The sequence below is a fragment of the Argiope bruennichi genome, chromosome 8, assembly GCF_947563725.1.
Source record: "Argiope bruennichi chromosome 8, qqArgBrue1.1, whole genome shotgun sequence".
Taxonomy (NCBI): Eukaryota; Metazoa; Arthropoda; class Arachnida; order Araneae; family Araneidae; genus Argiope; species Argiope bruennichi.
Window position 1 is genome coordinate 57,429,139 of NC_079158.1, and position 22,075 is coordinate 57,451,213.

The window sequence follows — 22,075 nt, forward strand, 5'->3', positions numbered from 1 at the left end:
TGGAATTGCAATTCATAGCCTGCAAGGTCGATAATAGTATATTTAGATAAAGTATCTTTAAGTGTTAGATTAAGTGTTGCTACTTCAAATAAATAATAGTATATTTATGTGAAGTAGTATCAGCCATAGAAAATTAGAGCTTGTTATATATCCATAACTAATTTTTATAGTAATAAAATTTGTTGTAGTTATACTTAGTTTGAAATTAACATCTTTATTATTTTTTCAATATTTATATCTTTTAGTTTGCTTATCTGGAATTCAACTTTTTAAATGATTTTAATTTTTAAAAGAAGTTTCAAAAGAAATTGTATTAAGAATCCAGTTTATAATTCTTATTTTTTTTTTATTCATGATCTTTTTTACATTATATAATATATAATAAAAATTAAGAAAACTTATTAAATTCCAGACCATTCAGTTTTCTTCAATAATATATTTTATCAAGAATTAAAATACATTAAAATTCTAGTTAATTTTATTAAATGGAATTAATTGATTTCTGTTTTGCATAATTTTACTTTTCAAACTTAAAATTTTATTCATACAGAATGGTTTGGCTCCTCTTCATATGGCCTCCCAGGGTGATCATGTTGATAGTGCAAGAATTCTTTTGTATCATAAAGCTCCTGTTGATGATGTGACTGTGGTAAGTATTTTATATAGTTTTATTTCATTTTCTTTAGTTTCTTATATTTTATATTTTCAATACAATTACTTATGATATAAAATTGTTGAGTGGTTTAAATGCAGAAATAAAAATAAAATATAGAAATTTTGAGTTTAAACAAAGACTATGAATTCTTCTGTGTAATATTTAGAAAGATATATTTATAATTGCTGTTAAGAATTATTTTTCTAGATTAATATTTTTATGTAATATTTTTGAAAATTTGTCCTAAAATGTTTATATTTTTATAGGATTATCTTACAGCTCTTCATGTAGCTGCTCATTGTGGTCATGTTCGAGTAGCAAAATTACTTTTAGATCGTAAAGCAGATCCAAATGCTCGTGCTTTAAATGGATTTACGCCTCTTCATATTGCTTGTAAAAAAAATAGGATTAAGGTGGTTGAATTACTTCTGAAACATGGAGCTTCTATAGAAGCTACTACTGAAGTAAGAAATGATTATCCTTCTTACTCTTTAAGAAATTAGAATATTTTCACTTTAATTTTTGAAGTTTTGTTAATTTTTGAAAGAAATTTTTAAATTATATTTAAATTGGCATAATTTACTTGCAGATGTTTTTGAACTTTTTTCTTTGTATGACATAATTTATAAATTGTTGCATGATAAAAAATTCAAATATTTTCATACTTTAATTGCAAATTTATAAATATTCTGTTGTAGTCTGGTTTGACACCTCTTCATGTTGCCTCATTTATGGGTTGCATGAATATTGTCATCTACCTTATCCAACATGGAGCTAATCCTGATGTACCTACGGTACGAGGAGAAACGCCTTTGCATCTTGCAGCTCGAGCCAATCAGTCAGACATTATACGTATCCTTCTTCGAAATGGAGCTCATGTTGATGCTTCAGCCAGGGTATGTTAAAAATTCTTAATTTTCATCATTTTCATAATTTATACTATAGATTAGAGTTTTATTAAATTGTTCTTTTCTGAATATTTTTGTATAATTAGAATTTCGAAATTGAGTTTTATAGATTTATTTTTGTTTTTAATATTTATCTTGAAACTAATAGATTATAACATACGTAAATTACTTTCCAGGTGATTTTGAATAAAAGCTTTTGAAAATTAAATGATGCATAAAAATTTGTAAATTATATTATCTTGGAATTTATCCATCAATAAAGCGTGTTTGTTAATGGATTTTAAAAAAAATAAATCAAAGCAGTATTACTCATTATGAAGTTACTTTTACTGTGATTTTATTTATTATAACATGAATCTTAATGTTTATTTTGTTTCTTTTTTACAGGAACAACAAACTCCTCTACATATTGCTGCACGTCTTGGAAATGTTGATATTGTTGGCTTATTATTGCAGCATGGTGCAGCAGTTGATGCGACTACTAAAGATATGTATACTGCTTTACATATAGCTGCCAAAGAAGGCCAAGAGGAAGTAGCATCTGTTCTTCTTGACCATGGAGCCTCTTTAACTGCTACTACAAAAGTAAGAAGGAGTTTTTATAGATTGAAAATTTTAATTTTATTTGAAATATAAAATGCCTTTTGTAATAATATCTTATTTATTCAAAATGCTTGCTTTCCTAAATAATAAGTAACGAAATATCAAGATTAATGAATTCATGAAAGGCTGAGTATTAAAAGTGAGGGTACTAAATGAGTGCGATGGAAGTTTGTATGCACACACTCTGCATGATTGTTTTTGTCAAGAGATGACAGAGGCCTGGGAGGCACCTAGTTTGGGTACACAAGGTGGAGATGTGGTTGTGGAGTGTCAGCGAAATATATCCCAAATGTGGATTGTAAATGCTGATTTTTTTAACATCCAGATGTTTTGAGCATGTGATGAATAAGATTCGATTAGAACAAGCGACCCTAAGTTCCTACCTCGAGCTATTAAACTCAACTCCTTTGAGATATGACGACATTCGTCACCGAAAGGCCGCATTTGTTTTAACTGAATATGATTCAGATGTAACTCGCGAGTGGGTGCCTTATATACATATTTTTGTTCCCACCCATACACTTGTGGCTAAGGACGTTTTCCTAACGTGGTTTTTGCTGTCTCCCGATGTGCGAATGAAAATTTACGGACTCTCTGCTTCACATATCAATGCAAAGATGGAGTACATCGGTCTAGTTAGTATTGCTGTTTAAAGGGCTTTTCCATCCCCCCCCCCCAAGGAGCAATAGCTAGTGTCAATCCTAATATGAGTTGCGTAGCCGTCTGTAGATTCAACGCGTTAGTTTATCTTTCCAAAGAAACACTGGTACACTTCATTTCTCAAGACCTGCTTGCGCTGTTCACCAATGTTCGAGTACAACGTACTACATATGGAGTACCTGAAACGATGAACGTTTTCCTTACAACGTTGGAGTTTAAAGTTGTGATCATGATGTCCCGAATCTTTTTTCTCACAATCTTCTTTTTAAAACGCAGTATTTGATAGATTTTTTTCTTATCTTTCTTTTCTTTTCAAATGCTTATAATGGTTGGATCAGTCGGGATGGAGTAGGTACTACTGCGTTGGGTGAGGTCGTATGGGATTGACCTGATGTACTACATTCTTTTGAAGCTGTGTGTTTCAGGGATTTACTGTTACGCAATCCCGGAATGGTTCCGCCAAATGTCCATGTAAATGAATGGCGCTTTGTGGCTGCCTTGTGACAGTTTTTTTAAGGGTGATGATGCAAGCATAATTGTTACAGTATCTGAAATAGCTTATCAACTTCGGGAGCGTCAGATGTGTTGTCCGGGAGATATCATTGTTCCCGAGACTGGTGATGACGCGATGAGAACGCCTGCGTTTATAGGATTTCCTCATCTAGTTGGATGATTCCAGGATTTGCTTTTCTCGGAAAGTGAGCGGAAGCAGAGTGCGCAAATTTGCGAGGCTCTTAATATTGCTCAAGAGATAGTAAAATACTCTCTTGTTAGATTCGCTCCGAGTTTTCATGCTTGCTGTTGTACAGTAGTATATCATATGGTAGATTTATCTCCTGAAATATGATTTGATTGTATGGATACTGGTGTTTAATGGTGGAGCACGTTTGTGGTGAGGAAGAATCCTAATGGGTTGGAACGGCCACACGTGGGCCCTACGAGTATCCTGCTGGAGCGTACTTTCCGGAGACTTCAGCAATCCGTCCATTGACTCCGAAGCAGGTTCTGATTAGGTTGGTAAGATGAGCTCTTATATTGAGGAAGTATGCTTCAAATTGATCAAACTTGAATCTTGAGAAATACTCGTGTCTTTGGAGTTCAAATGGTAGAGACAAGTATATCGACCAATTTCAAAAGAGGCTTGCGATTGGTCTTCAAATGAGGGAAGCTCTCGATATCATTGCCAGCGTTAACACTAGAACGTTGATTGACGACGAGACCATTCAGGAATTTATCTGTCATGCATTTATTAAGGATTATTAGATACTAATACTACAGTAAAGTTAATGAAAGTGTTTAAGACTGAAGGACCCCTCGTTGTTATGAAAGTACTTCCATCAGTTATAGATTTCAGAAAAGCAGGACAAGGATGTTTCAGACGTTCTTACTCAACTGCTCATGAATAGGAAACTGTTTCCCATAGTCAATGATGACGAAATAAACAGTGACGATTATAGCATTCTTTACAAAGAAACTGATGTAAGTGCTGGTGACAACTATGGATTCAATGAACAAAATAGCGCCCGCGAACACCAAAACTATCAAATTTCGCCATTCAGAACAACATTCTGGATAAGGACGACTTTCCAGTGATTGAACAACACACTCGATGAGAACAAGACAACTGCCTTTTCATTTAAAGGATTATATACTTCATAATCGTGGTCGCCCATTTTGTTAGGAAAGTGGAATGTAATGTGACTTTAATACCTGTTGCTACAGGTTTGCCACGTCACCGGGAAAACCTGGAAAACACAGGGAATTTAAAAATAGATGAAAAAAACCGGTATGGGAAATAAATTGCAGTCATCAGAAGGTTGTTAAATTCTATCTTTCAAAAAAAAAAAAAAAAAAAAAAAAAAAACCAAGGAATTATTCCGATTAAAATCTATATTCGCGATTGTGTAACGCGGAAATTCATGCCCCTTTTTTTCTGTATATATAAATCAAGTTTCGATTTGCGAGAAAGTTGTTCTTTTTTCCCATGAGATTCCCGAATTGCAGCAAATGAATATGCGCGAAGCTTTGCAACTGCATGACAGAATATGAATACATTTCTCTGGCGAGAACATTCAATCTGTGGAAGTAGCGCAGCGGTATTTAGTACTATCGTACTTGAATTTGTTGAATGGTTTGAAAAAGTTAACAGTTTCTCAAATAATAAACAAAGTAGATCAGATAATTTTTTTTGAAACAATGAAATGCTCAAAATTCGTATTAAATACGAATTGGAAAAATCCGTTTGTTGCATACTGTTCACTTTGTAAGAAGATAATATGCTTAAGTAATTTGGGAAGACAGGCACTTATTAGTCAATTAGAATGCCTGCCCAGTTCAAAAGTGTCATCATTGATGTTGTACATAGTATCTAAAAGGAATTCAAGGAAAGATGACATGTCTAATCCGGAAACGTCAAATTTCATAATTTGACGTTTCCGAAACTGAACTGATTTCGAACTTTTTTTGTTAAAAAACAATAATTTAAAGCAGCATTTTCATGGGCATTAAAGCCTGTTATGTCGCATTCGTTCTTTAATGCATTCATTGATATAGTGGAAATGTTTTCACATATGTTCACTAAAAGCGAAATAGTTTTAAAATGTATTTTAGGCTGTACAAAAATGTCATATCTTATTTGGTAAGGATTAGCTCCTTGAAACTGATGGCTGAAAAAAATATGCTCAAATTGATGCCCAAATATATGAATTGGCAAAAATGAATAAGTAAAAAAAGAGCAATCTTGCTTTGTAACGTTTTTTTATTTTGTGTGTGAAGGTTAATCATTAAATGATTTGTACCATAACAAAAATGTTTTGTATTTTATTTCACCAGAGTCCTTAATTTTGTGCAACTTAGTTAAAGAACGTGGGAGATAATATATCCTCCCCTCCCCACTTAATATATAAATTTTGTCTTGTAAAATTCTAGATAATAAATTAGGAGATTTTTTTTTAAATGTAAATATAAACCTTATTTTAATATATTATTATTTTGAATAATGTTAAATTGTTTCCTTTCCTTCTTTTTCCTCTCCTTAAAATCATATATCTTGAATATACGTACATTGAAAACACAGGGAATTATTTTCTCCAGATTTGAGTGGCAATCATGTGTTGTTTCTTTCATGTTTTTCCTGCTCTTGCATCATTTTTTTTATCTGATTTCTAATTTCTGTAATTTCTAGATAATTCTTATTTTAATTTCAATTACGCAGGCTCAATTTTTTTTCTCATTTTGTTATATATTGGATTTTTGAATAAAATTTACTATATGTGTATTATTAAAAATGCGTTACTAATATATATATATATATATATATATATATATATATATATATATATATATATATAATATAATATGTAAAAATAAAATTTCTCCAATTTGGGTTTTTTTTTTTTTTTTTTGCTATGCATAAATCTTTTAGCTTATTCCAAAATAATTAAACTCTTATCAAATTATATTTTGCTTGTGAGACTCCCATGACACTGTATTACAAATATTCGATTTAAGTATCACAAAATATTATTTAAAGGAAGTTTTTCTATCAAATAGTTCTTAATTATTCATATATGAATCTATTGAGCTGTACTGGCAAGCATTATGCATCCCCTTTAAAATATAGTTCAATATAACAAATTGTATTTGAGAAAATATTTATTATTGTTAAAACTATTGCATTGTATTCAAAACAAAAAGTTATCTTAAATTTTCATGCACCTGTTTCTTGTAAGGGGGGGGGAGTTGAATGAATTTTTTATTTGCATGGTTAAAAATTTGAATGTGTTTTTGAAACATATTGTTTGCAAAGCAGAAATTGAGTTTCATTTTCACATTTCAGAAAGGTTTTACACCTCTTCACTTAGCTGCAAAATATGGGAACATTAAAGTGGCTAGGCTTTTGCTTCAAAAGGACGCTCCTGTTGATGCTCAGGGAAAGGTAAAAAAAAAATGAAATCAAATGAATTGTACATATATAAAATTTTATCTTTAAAATATGCCAAAGATTTTGTTGAAATAAGTAATGTAAGCAATCATTTTTAATATATAATTTCAATAGTTTCATAATAATTAATTCCAGTACTAATAGAAATCAATTTTTTTCTTCTATATTTTAGAATGGCGTCACTCCCTTACATGTTGCTGCACATTATGATCATGTCAATGTTGCTTTATTACTTTTGGATAAAGGAGCATTTCCTCATGCGACAGCTAAAAATGGATACACTCCATTACATATTGCTGCAAAGAAAAACCAAATGGATATTGCCACTACTCTCTTGGAATATGGTGCAAAGCCTAGTGCTGAGTCAAAAGTAAAGTTAAAAAAATATTAATTATGTTGCTGATATTTATTGTATTTATGTGGTACTATTTACAAAGTAAATATATAAATAAATAAATAAAATTAAAAATAATGATTTAATATTTTCTTCCAACTTAAGTTTGATTTGTCAGATTCCATGATTATAGATTTTACTTACTATTTGGGTATTTAATTAATGAAATTTTATGTTTTACTTTAAGGCTGGATTCACTCCTCTGCATCTTGCAGCCCAGGAAGGACATAGTGATATGACTACCTTGTTAATAGAACACCATGCTGATGTTAATGCTCCAGCTAAGGTTTATTTTCATATTTAGATTAAAATATATAAGTAAAAAATAAGAAATGCTTTTCAACATTTGATGCTGCAACAACAAATGCTTTTTTTTATAGAATGGCTTGACACCATTACACTTGTGTGCCCAAGAGGATAAAGTGAATGTAGCTGCCATATTAGTTAAGAATGGCGCTAAAGTTGATCCTCCAACTAAAGCAGGTTATACACCACTTCATGTTGCTTGCCATTTTGGACAAATAAATATGATTCGTTTCTTATTACAACACGGAGCAGATGTAAATGCAACAACTTCTGTAAGTAAACAGTTTGATTTCTGTTATAAATTTAGTTAATTTCCATTTGCCAGTAAATTTTAAAACTTGACATGTATATTCTGATTGAAGAAATATTTGTTTAATATTACAATTCAAATTTATTACTTTTAAATATTTCACTTATTTATTTTCTTTATTGAGTAAGAAACTATGATATTTTTATAAATATATCTGTTCCTCAAAAATATCTGTAAATTCATGTTTCTTTTGAAACTTCATTTGCTTTCAGATATAATTGTTTTAAGATTTAAACAATGGATTCAATATTTGATAATTCCCTTTTTTTTCTAGCATGGTTATACACCTTTACATCAAGCTGCCCAACAAGGCCATACTTTGATCATTAACTTGTTACTAGAGCACAAAGCTTCTCCTAATACAACCACAAATGTAAGTTTCCATTAAAAGTACTAATTTTATTTTTTTACATGTTTTTTTTTAAATCTTTGTCATCCTCCATAAAGGTGTATTTGTATAGGTGCAAGTTTGGTCAAAATAAATGTTGAAAAATAAATTATTTATGCAAATTTCTATTTGTAATTGTACCATTTAAATTAACATGTTAATTTCACAATAAAAAGAATTGATCTTTTTTGCATTTTGTACCAGCAAGGGCAAACTGCACTTTCAATTGCACAAAGACTTGGTTATATTTCTGTTGTGGAGACTCTAAAGATTGTGACGGAAACTATTGTGACAACAACTACAACTACAATTACGGAAGAGAAATACAAAGTAGTTGCACCTGAAACCATGCAAGAAACATTTATGAGTGATTCTGAAGATGAAGGAGGTAGTTTTTTTCTCCCCTTGTTTAAGAATTCTTTTAGATATAATTTATGACAAAACTAGAGATAATTTCTTGGATGTTGCATCAGTAGTTGATTGTTGAAATTTTATTTTTTTATCAAATTGTTGAAAAAAATAATATTTCTGACTTAATAGCTAAGACATTATCAAAAACAAAACTTAAGAAACCTGTTGCTTGTAAAAGTTCAAGAAGTAGTTATACTTAGTATTTCATTGACATTGAATAATTAAAATAAAAATTTCAGAATATTCTGATGGAGGCAACAATATCAACAGTTATTTTCATTATTAACATTTTAATTAATCTAAAACTGATTTGTATAAAAGAAGAAATTAGCTTAATCATAGATTATAATGTTAAGGAATGTTTCTTTTCTGTCTTGTTAAGAAAACTAATGATGTATTTTTGAAATTTGGAATGTTTCATCATCTTTTTTACAGGTAAGATACTGGTTTGTAATTTCAAAAGCAAGTGCAATTTTTTTCTTTACAGAAGATTTAATATTACATATATTTTGTTTATATAGTTCTTTTTTCAAGCATTCTTCTTTCAGTAGCATTTTACATAATTTAATAGTGGGAAAAATATATTTAATAAAGTTGAATTTCTCTATCAAACAAAAGTTTTAAAAATATAATTTGACTTCAGTAGTAAATAGCCTTTTCACATATTGGTAAAAGTGGATACTTTTCCTGATAAATCATGTTTTTCTTATACTTTGTTATAGATTAAGTTTTTTAAAAAGAAATTTTTCAATGACAAACAATTACTATACTGCATGCTTTCTGTACAAAAGTACTCTGGCATTAAGTATTTTGTCTATCTGAAAGCATTTCTCTGTTAACTATCTGATATTTTTTTTTATTTGAGCAAACAGCTGGTTGCAGATTGGTTGAACTTCGTAAAATCTAAATGATGCTTAATATTAATTATTTTTTCTTTAGTAAATTTAACTTTTTGCCACAGTATTATAAGAAGATTGAAAATTACCAAGTCTGGAAAGTTTTCAGAAAGTTACAGATCATATTAAATGTTGTTATGAATTTAAAAATATTATATCCTTTAATGCTTCTTGGATGCTACATGATTCTTTTTATGGTTCTTTTAAGTTAAGAAACATCTGATTGCTAATTCTTTCATTTAGTTGGAATCTGAAACATAAGTTATAAAATAAAACTCTTCATTGAGGATTTGGGAAGATTTTTTTTCATTTCGATTCTTGCTTTCAGTTGTCTGATATCTGATTTATTTAATTGTACTAATTCTTTAACTAACAGCACCATTGTTTATGATTTAGAAATGTGGTTTGTGAATGTTTAACTTTCATTATAGCATGGATATTACTTTGCACATTGTGTGCTTTATTTTTTTTTTAATTGAAACACTTGATTATTACTAGAAATCCAGTACAAAACGCTCTCAGTTTGTTTGTCACGTTTTCTGTTTAATCAATTTTTTTAAAGATAATTATAATTTCTTTCACTTTACATTGGTTAGTCATAAAAATTAGACTGCACATAATGAATGACTAGGTTCGATTTCTTTGTTATTCAAGTTCCTTCAAGATTTCTAGTAAAGAATATTGTCTTAGCATCACTACATTCATTAATTTTTAATTCATTTGTAAAAGTTTTATTTTTGCTATACATAATTATTAGTTTTTTTTAAATAGGTGAGGTTTTTTCTGTAATGGTATAGCGATTTCCTTTTGAAAAAAAATAAATTTTTTTTTGAAAAAAGTATATGTGGTTTTTTAACGTAGTTTGTAGCTCATTTTTTTTAATGATAAATTTTTGGGGAAGAATTTTGTGATCATAATCCTCTATAAGTAGGTGTAGTGAAATTAGGGTGGCTGGGTATATAAATTTTTGAGCTGATGGTTTGATCCCTTGGCACAGGTGATGATATAGAAGACACTTCACTGTATGGGAAACCGGCCCATGCCACCCATGTGTACCTACCTTATATTGAAGGTCAAAAGTTACTAATGAGTAAGTCTTCACCTAAAAATTGCCCCCTTCTAGTTCTCACTTGAAGATCTTTTCTAACTTTCCTTTCTCTTTTAATGTTTTTTCATAAATGTTTCTTTTTCCTTCCTATTTTTGTATGTTTGTTGTATGTTTTCATAGTTTATGTTTATCATAGCATGTTATACCTCAGATTGAATGTAGTTGTATAGTACATATTGTAGTCATCCTGTCCTTTGTATGAAAATGTTTAAAATCCTTAAATGTTTAGATTCCTCTCTGAAAAATCACAATCTATATTCATGGCTCCTGCATGTTTGGAATAAAATTCTCTACCTCCCTTGTCCTAAAGCCATCGTTTTAATTTGATGTTGTGATTATTTATTTATTGTGATTATCTTCTTTCTTCTCTTTATGCACTTTCTGCTAGAAAGGGGTAAATAATCGAAATTTTAAACCAATGAGCGTAAATTATGCAAAAACTACCTGTTCACATATGCTTTGGCAGTAATTTATTTTCTTCGCAAATTGTTACTTATGACTCAACTTTCTACAGTATATTTTGAAACCAGCTTTGTTAGAAGACTTACTTCAAATGTGCACATTCTGTGCTGTCATATTTTCTATTTTTTCTACATTCTTTCTTTTTAAGCATTGCATTTATTGGATGGATGCGCATCTCTTAGATGCTGTAATATCAGAGATATTATATTATTGAATTAATCTTTAATTTCAAAAAATTTTTTGTTATTAAGGCATCTGAGAATTTGTTTCCCATTTTTTATTTCAAAATAATCTTTTCAGTTTGCTTCTGGAAACTTTGCTTTGATTTATTTTTATAATAGAATTATATAAATTAGTTTTGTAAGTTAGTTTAAAGTACCTTAATTTTTAGATAATACTGTATATTTACTTGCAGTATGCTATGAATGCTTAAAAGTGTTGTTTGCTTGTTGCTAATATTTTAACAAAATAAATATGCTTCTGCTTTTCATGATGGTTATAACAAATATGTTGATTTTTTAAAAATAATTCTTATGATAAACTTACTTAAGTTAGATTGTAATATCTTCATTTATAGTAGAATTATCTTTCATATTAATTATGTTTCATTGAAATATTGTTTATAAAATCGGTTTAACCTTCAAAATCATACAACTATTAATATTTTATGCATTACAGTATCATATTAACTGATATGATATCCAGCAAAGCGACAATAAAATTTTCAATTTAAAAGTAGTTTCCAAAGATTATTTTTTAAAGTTTTTTTAGCTTTGTCTTATATTGCAAAAAAAAGAAATGATTTTTTTTTTTTTTTTTTTTTTGCATAAAATTGTACTGGTCCTGGGAAAGGGAGAAGTAAATGTTTTCTATTGTAAATGTTTTCTAATGAAGTTTGATAATTAGTCAAGCTATTTCTAATGTTGTTTTAATTAAACTACCCTTCTTTTATATATAGAATGTAATATAGAAAAACTTGTTTTAACATTCATTTTAAAATCAGTTATATCATTAAATATAGATTTTTTTTAAATTTCTGAATTTTTTTTTTTTTGTTAAAATTTACAGATTTTATAAATTTTTTCTTAATATGTAAGAATTTTTACTATTTCTTTCACTTTTCTTGATTACTAAAGATTCAGGTTAAGTAAACTCAATGTATGAGAAAAAAAATTATAACTACATTTTTGCCTTAAGTGTTTTTTATATGAAAATTTGTGGAAATTAATTAGGATTAAATGCTCATAGGCTGTGGAAAATGATAATTAATTAAATTTGATAAGTTAATATTTCCCTTATAAATATGTTGCATTAAACTAAAATCCAAATCATTATTATGTGACAATATAAATGTATGATTAATTAGGGCATATGGCATGTCTTTTTGGAATTTCCATATCTCTTCACTGTCTTCCTTTTATTCCTCTATTTTGGTAGAAAAGAGTACCTTTTCTAATTTGCCTGGATTTAAGATACATCTCCAAGATGTGCTAATTGCAGCAGCTTGCATTCTACTATCATTGTTGCATATAAAAGGGACAGGGGAGTGGCATTTTTGCAGATTTCAATGATTGCTCTCATAAAACATTTCCATGTTTTTTTTTTTTTTTTTTTTGCCCATAAATTTCGTTTGTAAACTATTTTCTTTAGAATTTTCATATTTTAAACATTTTCAGAGAAATAAACTTATTATTTTTTAAAAAAATTATTTTAATTGCATTTACAAGCTTTTTAATTTTGATCTAATTTATTGCTGTTGAAAGATTAATTTTAAGAAATCTGTTATAAAGTTATTTTATCTATAACAGTATTGTTTTTCGTAACATATTGTGAAACTATAATGCTTAATGTAATTATGATAAGGCTATAATACTCCTGTTGTAGTAAGTGTACAGTCATTAGGTTTTATTTTAAGCATATAACTATTTGAAAATGAATATTATCAATATTTCTTTTATTGTACTTTATAGACATGATTGGTCATAGCTTATCTTTAAAATGATATTCATTGCCTGTAATTTATTGATGCATATCTTTTACCGCCTTTCCGGAAATGATTTAAATTTACCCTAGTCCGTTGTCAGGAAATAGTGTTTGATATATATTTATTAAAAAAAAAAAAAAAAAAAAAAACATTGATGGTAGTAAACATTTTATTAATAGTGAGAAGGTATACAGATGATTTTTAAAATTATTTTTATAAAAGCAGTGATGGGCAGTAATATTCTCATTTTAGGTCTAATCATGTTTAGTGAGGAATAAAGTAAAAGTTTTAATTCTGTCTACTAAATTAGTAGCAATAGATGGTTTAAAAAAATATAAGATAATGATTATATAATGTTGATAGAAAGAGTCCTTTTAAGGAATAATACATTTGGTCAGACAGAGCACCTTTCTATTTTATTTTGACATGAGGGGCTTACTTTTTAATTCTAGCTAATGTGGGGTAGAATTCCCACTCTCTAAATTCACTCCTTATTTTTTGTGGTGATGAAAATTGAAGATTAGCTACAATCAATCAAATGAGCTCAGTTGATCATTGTAAAAGAGCTGAAGTACTAATGGATGAACTGAGCATTGACTGGTGAAATTGGAAATAATTCTATCAGCAGTGCCTGGTTTAAAATAAATGCATTTGATATCTGACAAAATTTATTTCTATTTGTATGAAATCTAGTTATGAAATTTTGATTTAATGTTACTTTTTATGTAATAATAATTCAAAGTGAGTATACATTTTTGAAATACTTTGCATTAGTAAAAGAATATTTGTTTAGTGACATTCTTACTTGGTTCAAAATTAAATTTTAAATTTTATCATTTATCTAAATTCTCAAAATTTAAATTTTTTTGAATGCCTTATATAATTAAAAAAATTATAGTAGTAAATTTATCACTATTATTCTATAATTAGAACTGTTTAAGTAATTTAATTTTCTTTAAGTAATTCTTGGAAAATTTCATAAATTATTTTATTGTCTATTTTAGGAATATGTATTGAGTAATAATATTAAGATATTTTCTCGTTGTTTGAATATTTTCTTAGTATATAAAATCATCTCTTCATCTGCCATAATTATTAAAGTATTCTTTTTCTGTTATATTATTGCTTATAATAGCTGAAGATCAAATGATGGGAGACCAGTCATTACATTATATGACTACAGATGAACTAAAAGCATTACACGATGATAATACTCTTGGTATCGATGTCACTAGGGATGAAAGAGAGCATGGTTCATCAACCCTCATTGGTGAGTTCTGATGAAAATTTTAAGATTTTGCAGTTATCAAAGTTTAATTTAAAAATCATGAATTATTAAGTTTTATTAAATATTCCTAGAAAAAAACAAACAAATTCTTTATTCTTCTAAACTGTGGATTGGATAAAATCTCATGTACAATCTTAAAATGATATAATTTGAAAAAGAAATAAGCAAGAACTTTCTTTCTGTTTCAAATAAGTTAAGCTTGCAATTTATTTTCTTTTCAATTGCCTGTGGAGTTTCAAATTGCCAATAAATGCTATTTATAATATTTGCTGGAATTTAATGGTGCAGGGAAAATAAAACTGTTTGCAATTTAAGAATACAAGAGAAGTGAAATGCTGTTAGCAATGGTATACATCTGCTATCTAGCTTATACAATTTAGGAAAAAAAATATATCTTGCCTGTGTTGGATATATAAGATTAGTGTGTTCTTAAAGAATAGATTAATGCCATATTTATTTTGATTAAAATCTGTGAATTAGGTAAGTGACTAAATTTTGGAATTTTTTTTATTGGTAAATGAAAATGAAATTCTTTATTTAATTGAAATTTATTTCTTAGCCTTTAAGGTGTAATGTTCAGAACTGGTCATATATTTCATAGCAGTTTTCTTGTATTCATTTAGAATTTGTTTTAAATATTCTTTTTTAAATAAAAGACATATTTTTAAAATAGTTCTAAAGAAGTGAAACATAATTCTACTTTTCCAAAGTAGAATTATGTTTCGATTATGTTATGCAAATAACTTTGTAATTATCTTGCAACATTTTTGTTAATATTGTTTTGATGTTTGCAAATGGATCTCAGTTTTGAGATAATATCCATCAAGGTAATTTGCCATTAACATAATATTCAGTATTGGCTGGTTAATTTACTTTGTTTCAGAATTTGCGATATTTATTCAGAAAGTTTAAAAAATTATTTAATTATTTTTACATTTGTTTTTATACATGTTTTTTATCATTAACATATTAATATTAACTTTTTTCATATTAGTTGTCTCTAACCTATACAAAACCTTGCAAAAATAATAAAATTCTCTATGAATAAATTTTGTTCCTAAGCACCTTTAACTGCGGAAGAGGATCATTTGACTCCTCAACATGTTGTTCATCAAGAGGCTACTTTTAGCAGTAGTATGGCTCCTGATAATGTTGATCTTGCAAGAGCACCAGTACATGCTGGGTGAGATTTTTTTTTTGTCTAAAATGTTTTTCTAATTAATGAAGGTGGAAGATGGTAATTATGTCTAATTGAGAAATGCATGCTTTGCTGTTGGCACATTAGCAAATATACTTGTCATTGCTTATTTTTGCACTGCATTAAATGTTTGTGTAGTTCATTTTCTGTTGGATTAGTTTTAAAATATTTATTTATAAGCAATTATTTTATTAGATTTTTTTTTATTCCTTTAGTGTTGGGATTAAAAAAGTAAATTTTCTTTTATTTGTTGTTTTCCGGAATTTTAATTTTTCTATTATGTTTATTATATAATGTCAGAAACTAAAGAAATTATTTTAGCATCAAATTAATTTAATATATTTTTTCTGTTTCAAAAGTATTATATGCTATTGCCATACTATATTCCTTTATTAATTGGTATCTCTAAACATACATCTTAAACCACAAATCCATGGAAAAATAATAATCTACATTCAAAGAATTTCAGATTCATTTCTTAAAAAAATCATCATAAAGAAGATATAAGATAAAATATATGTTTAAATAAAAAATAAATATCCATTAAATGGGTTTATTGATTCTTAAAAAATAAATTTTTTAAATAGTTTGATGGTAATAGTTTAGATGATAGACATAATTTTTAGTGGAACTGTGGTCTTTAAATAATATTTAATAACTATGACTTAAAATAATGCTTTGTTATTCGGAGAGTAAATTTAATGAACTACTGTATGCAAAAATAGGATATGTGAAGGTTAGAAATGCTTCAAGCAAATTCAAGCAAAATTTGAACTAGCCGTCTGCTTAATCATACATTTCAATTTTTTTTTTTTTTTTCAAAGCATTGCTTTATGTTTTACTATGCTTTACTGTGCAATTTTCTTCTTCTTCTTTTTTTTTTTTTACTTTTCATGTAAAAATCCTTTCAGTTAGTAGGTATTGCATGCTTAAATTTTGCATTCTTTTTCCTTAATATCTTGAATTTTATTTAGATACCTATCTAAATTGCATGTTTTTTTTTTATTGGTCTGTGTTGTCTAAATTACCTTTTGTGATACTCATCCATCAATTGAGTTGTTCCTAATAACTTCTGCTTTTCCCTTTCCCTTTATGCTGCATTTGGATCACATAGCAAGCTGAAGTGGAAGACGTAAGTGATCATAATTATTGTTAATAATTGGTAGTTTGTAGTAGCCACTACATTTTATACATGCATGCCATCCTAATGATTTTGTAGCATTTATTAGATGATTATAAATTAGTTTTTACTGAAGTGACTGAATGTAATTTTATATGAAATCTGTATTTCTGAATTTTATTTATCATTCAATAAAAGTAATTTTATATAAGAATTATTTTAAATAAGAGAATCTTTCATATTGTTTAACTCTTTGAATAAAAAAATATTGATGATTAAGAGGATTCCAATATCCTGATGGAAGCATATTTTATATAAATATTAATATATAGTAATTAATATAATTTTTTTATGTATGATTATATATTAATATTTATTATATGCTACATTTTTTCTGTGCGGCAATTTTACTTTCTCTTACTTCATGATGTTTCTTCGCTAATTGGCTATAAGAATTCACAATTGAAATACAGAAAGAAAAGTGCATATATTTGGTGATTATGCAGAAATATGAGTATTTTTTTTATTGTGAACCTGTATTTCAATTTTCTGTTTTGAGATTTTTATCTTCATTTATTAAACATTTCATTGATGATTGATAGTTCTTTTTGTTGAAAATAAAGTAGGTAATTTTATTTGTAATTCAACTACATTTAAATGTTTTGATTTTTAATCTGTTAATAATATATTTTCATTCTGTTACTAGAATTTATGCTGAAGAAATGTTGTTGAATTTCCTATAGATTCTTGTGATGTTTATTGTTGAGGTTTAATTTCAATTTTTAATAACTAATTTTTTGTAGCTTTTTGGTAAGTTTTATGGTTGATGCAAGAGGAGGCGCAATGAGAGGTTGCCGTCACTCTGGGGTACGAGTGATTATTCCCCCTCGAAGAGCACCAATGCCTATGCGAATTACTTGTAGATATTTGCGTAAAGAAAAGCTAGCATATCCTCCACCTTTAATGGAAGGTGAGGCATGTGCATCTCGCATTCTGGAAGTTGGTCCATCTGGTGCAAAATTTTTAGGGTAATAATTCATTTTTAAAAATATTCTTTTATATATTATTGGATTGAAATATTATCACATTTGAATAAATAAAATCTTGCTTACTCAGATCTCCGTCTGCTGAGATTTCTGTTAATCGAACTGGTGTGAGGTATCAAACTGTATTTTTCATTTCTTTTTATGAATGCAACACATTTTTCCGAGAAAGGTATCAAAGTTAGAATTTGAACCAATTTTCAGAAAAAGGAAATTTTAAGGCATTTTCATGAAAATTAATATTTTGAATGTATCGGAACACTTCATATTGAATGGGGAACGTTATCTATTGATGATATCTGCAAAAAACTCATTGAGAAAATATAAAGGAAACTGTGAAATTGTTAACAGTAATGGATCTTCTTATAAATTTGATAGTCAATGAAAGAGTTTATTATATTGCAGTTACTTGCAGCCTTTTATTATTTCAAGTAATTTTAGAATACCTTGTTAAATAAAAGAGGTCTCTAAAATTTAGTCTCTATTAATTAAGTTTTCAATTATCCTAGGTAATAATTGTTGCAGTCAATTTGATTAAATGGGATTCTACTCTGTAAGTTAAATTACCAATGTTCCCAAGTACAACAAAGATTTATTTGGATTTAATGATGTGTTTTTGAAGTAGTGGAAAACTGTATGGTAATTTTTTTTTTTTTTTTTTTGGAAAAGAAAAATCAAATAAAGTATTTTTCAGTAATGAAAACATAAAGAAATCTTGTTTAAATTTTAGAAATTTATGTGTTTAATTCAATTTATTTTATTTTATTGCAATCATGTTCGGCTGAGGTTTCATCGTCTGCTGTACAATAATTTTCTATAAGATTGTCTAAAACGTTTGTTATTGAAAATTTTTCTCAGCATCTAGTAGGAGACAACAATATGAGAAAAACTGTATAAATTTTCCCCATATTCTGTGATTGAATGATATTATGATATTTTAATTAGATAAAATTAATCATTTTTAGTATATCTTTTTAAAATTTTGCTGTAATATAAATGTGTTTTCTAATATTTTTAGCCCTGTAATCATAGAAGTACCCCACTTTGCATCCCTACGAGGTAGAGAACGTGAAATAACTATTTTAAGGAGTGACAATGGTGAAACTTGGCGTGAACATTCCCTTGAAGCATCAGATGATGCTGTCCATGATGTTTTCAATGAAAGCTTTGAAGGCGAAGGTAGAGGATAAGAAAAGTTTAATTTATTACTTTTAAATGTAGAATTGCACTTTTTTGAGTTTTGTATTCTTGAATATTATAAAAATTTACTGAATAATTTTTCACTTACACGTTGCACAAATGACGGCTATAGGCATGCAATTTTTGGTGATATGTAGGCAAATGTCAACAACAGCCATCACTTGCTCTGGGAAGAGGAAAAAATATGATAGAAACATGACTGTTAGAGAGTTTTCCATAGAGAATTAGCCATAGAGAGTTTTCATGGAATATCTGCAACAAACCATGATAATTTTCTCTTCCAATTATATGAAGGATGCTCAGTTTCGCATGGCAGTCATGAACAATGATAATAATAAAAAAGTGTTTTTGAACATGATTGCCAAATTGAAAGTGTGCAGCAAAGTGTTAAAAGTTGTAAATATATATTTATGTATATAAATTTTTTTCCATATTATTACATATTAGAGGTAATCTATATAAAGATTCTGAGTTTTAAAAACTTGGTTAATTTAGGTAATTTATATTTCAAAAATTTAGGCATAATATATATAATAGTGACATTTACATGTAAATAAATAAAATAAATTGGCTATGTTTGTTATTAGTAATAAATGGTTGATATATTGGTCCAAAACTTTGATGTCTTTATATTCACAAGGTATAATATTAAATGCACTATTCTTAGTAGAATAAGATGCTTTATCCTCTGTCGGTTCTGACACTTTAGAAGCCCGAGAAGGTTCCCAAACCCCTAAGCAATCAATCCTTCCTAGATGAGATTACTGACTTTCTGTTTACTTTAAGAAAACCATTTGATCTAACACAGTTATTGTTGGAAAAAATAATTAAGGTTGAGCTTAATTGTTTTTGCTTTTGATACTTTAATTTAAATGAGAAGAGATCAAAATTTGTTGATAACAAAAATCGCGGATAATCCGAAAAAAGCTAAAAAACGGGTATAGCAAAAAAGAAAGCAGTCATTCCAACTTTGAAAAATCGTTTTATGTACAATAAAACTTAAAATAAACAGCAGGAAATGTTTAACTAACGCTTAATATTTTAGTATATCATTCAAAACTAACCTAAAATGCATTTTGTTAATGAAAACAGAAAAGTGCTTAGTATTTACGAGAGGCGTCAAGGATACACAGAAAAATTAATACATATGTACTGTTTTAATACTGTAATGTATTATGTAATTACAAAAGCATAACTGTAAAACTGCACCTTTATGAAAAAATCAGTCAAAAAAAAAAAAAAAAAAACCTTTGTGCGGCAGGAGCGGATAATCCGCACCGCGGATAACTCGTCCGCGGATAATCGGGAGTCTACTGTATGTAATTAATCAAAAAGTTGATATGTATGAGAATCCTCTGAAACAAATAATATAAAATGAATTAACAAATTGAATTCTGTAAAAAGTTGAAATATCAATTACATATTGAGTTACTTCTTAAGAATTATATTAATGTTCTCTATGCTTCTCCTAAAAAATAATTATGCAAACAAGCTAGCCATCTTGAAACAAATTATTTCTTCATTTTGAATCACTTTTCAAAAATCTTTTGTTGATTCATATACATATTAAATTAATTTTCTTTCATGTTTTTAGTAATATTTCATAACAAGGCTGACATTCATATAGAAGTGAAATTTCAAGTCACAAACTTTTTTTTAATGCTTGATAAATGAAATCATGTAACTTGTCAACTACTATAGATTTCATCAAATCCTGTAGTTAAATAATATAAAAAATATTTATATGGATTTTGGGTGGATTATAATATAAAGGATATGTAAAAATTCATGAGTATTATGATTTATACATTCTTGAAGATTTAATCAATATGACTAATAAATCTTTAAATAAATTTTAAATATATTACTCTTTCAGACTTAGAAAAATGTTTGTCTCATTTGTAAATATGAATTTGTTAAAAAGTGATAAGATAATTATTTCTTTATTGCAAAATTTGTTTTATATTTTTGAATGATTTGATTTACTTAGTTTTTTTGTATATTGAATGTGTTACAATGTCATTTTTTTTATTGATGTGTGTTCTGTTATTGGGTTGCTTATTCATCTTTTTTATTTATTTATTTGTCCTTCCCTAGAATTAACTGCAATTGAAGACCTCAGTACCAATCGCATCACTCGCATTTTGACCACAGATTTTCCCCAGTACTTTGCTATAATTACTCGGATACGGCAAGAAGTTCATGCCATAGGTCCTGAAGGGGGCATGGTTAGTTCTACTGTGATTCCTCAGGTGCAAGCCATTTTCCCTGAAGGTGCCTTGACGAAGAAGATCAAAGTTGGACTTCAGGTAAACAGCTGTCCTAAGGACACAACTGATGCGGGCATTCATTCTTCCTCACCAAAGTCAGGTAGGGCGTTATTATCACAAGAGAAAACAGTGCCACACAATAATCACCGTGATCATGTTGACAAAACACCGGCACAGAATTCTCCGAGACCTAAATCTGGCTTTTTTGCAGAATTTATTCGACGTACATGGCCCAAGCTTGAGTTGTTTTCTTTCATGTAAAATATGACATGTGTTACTCTCAGAAAACAAGTTTTAATAGAACTGTCAGTCCGATGTGTAAAAATGTAGTAAAAGTGCTGTAAATACTTTTTTACGCCTTTTTCTAGTCATTTATAGGTAATTTATAAAATCACAAGTAGAAAACTTTTTTGTATTTTAAAAGATTACAGATTCAGATTATCAGTATTGCTTGGGTTTAAATTTGAGTTAACTTATTTCAGTGGCAGGGTTCCGATTGTCCAGTATCTTAAATTTCACATACAATGAAATACATGAAAAGAAATATTTATACTACTCAATGTCCTGAGAAGATTAAATAGAAATTAAATTTCCTAATCACTTATTATATTAAATAAACTACTACTTGCATAATTTCTGTAGGAACCAATACGATAAATTCAGCAATTTTCTTAATAAATAATTTTAGATAGGTAGCAGTGTAAGGTACATCTAAGAAGAGTGTTCTATTATTTTATTTCACCCTATGCGATATAAACAAATTGCATGATTTAAAATAAGTTTATTCTGCATCATTCCTTTATAAATCTAATTAATCACTTGAAATAACAGCCATTGCATAAAAATCTAAATTTGGGGAAACATACTAATATGACTTTATGATGTGTAGTATTTGAATTTTTTTCTTGCAAATAACTATCTTCAACTT

The 22,075-nt window shown here is 28.1% G+C and overlaps 1 protein-coding gene across 14 annotated transcripts in view; it reads left to right on the top strand.

Annotated features, from left to right (window-relative positions):
• LOC129981785 (ankyrin-1-like) overlaps positions 1–22,075 on the top strand; it is a 187,332-nt gene that overhangs the window by 109,391 nt on the left and 55,866 nt on the right. For 10 of the 14 annotated variants that reach the window (XM_056092795.1, XM_056092791.1, XM_056092792.1 and 7 more), the window contains exons 9-25: positions 551–649; positions 922–1,119; positions 1,354–1,551; positions 1,951–2,148; positions 6,665–6,763; positions 6,942–7,139; positions 7,351–7,449; positions 7,544–7,741; positions 8,054–8,152; positions 8,372–8,555; positions 10,472–10,564; positions 14,164–14,298; positions 15,379–15,499; positions 16,629–16,646; positions 17,438–17,662; positions 18,696–18,856; positions 20,975–21,186. In XM_056092795.1, the coding sequence (XP_055948770.1) occupies positions 551–649; positions 922–1,119; positions 1,354–1,551; positions 1,951–2,148; positions 6,665–6,763; positions 6,942–7,139; positions 7,351–7,449; positions 7,544–7,741; positions 8,054–8,152; positions 8,372–8,555; positions 10,472–10,564; positions 14,164–14,298; positions 15,379–15,499; positions 16,629–16,646; positions 17,438–17,662; positions 18,696–18,856; positions 20,975–21,186 (2,535 nt within the window). The remainder of the gene's footprint in view (positions 1–550; positions 650–921; positions 1,120–1,353; positions 1,552–1,950; positions 2,149–6,664; positions 6,764–6,941; positions 7,140–7,350; positions 7,450–7,543; positions 7,742–8,053; positions 8,153–8,371; positions 8,556–10,471; positions 10,565–14,163; positions 14,299–15,378; positions 15,500–16,628; positions 16,647–17,437; positions 17,663–18,695; positions 18,857–20,974; positions 21,187–22,075) is intronic. The other 4 variants (XM_056092801.1, XM_056092802.1, XM_056092794.1 and 1 more) reach the window with 2 other exon arrangements.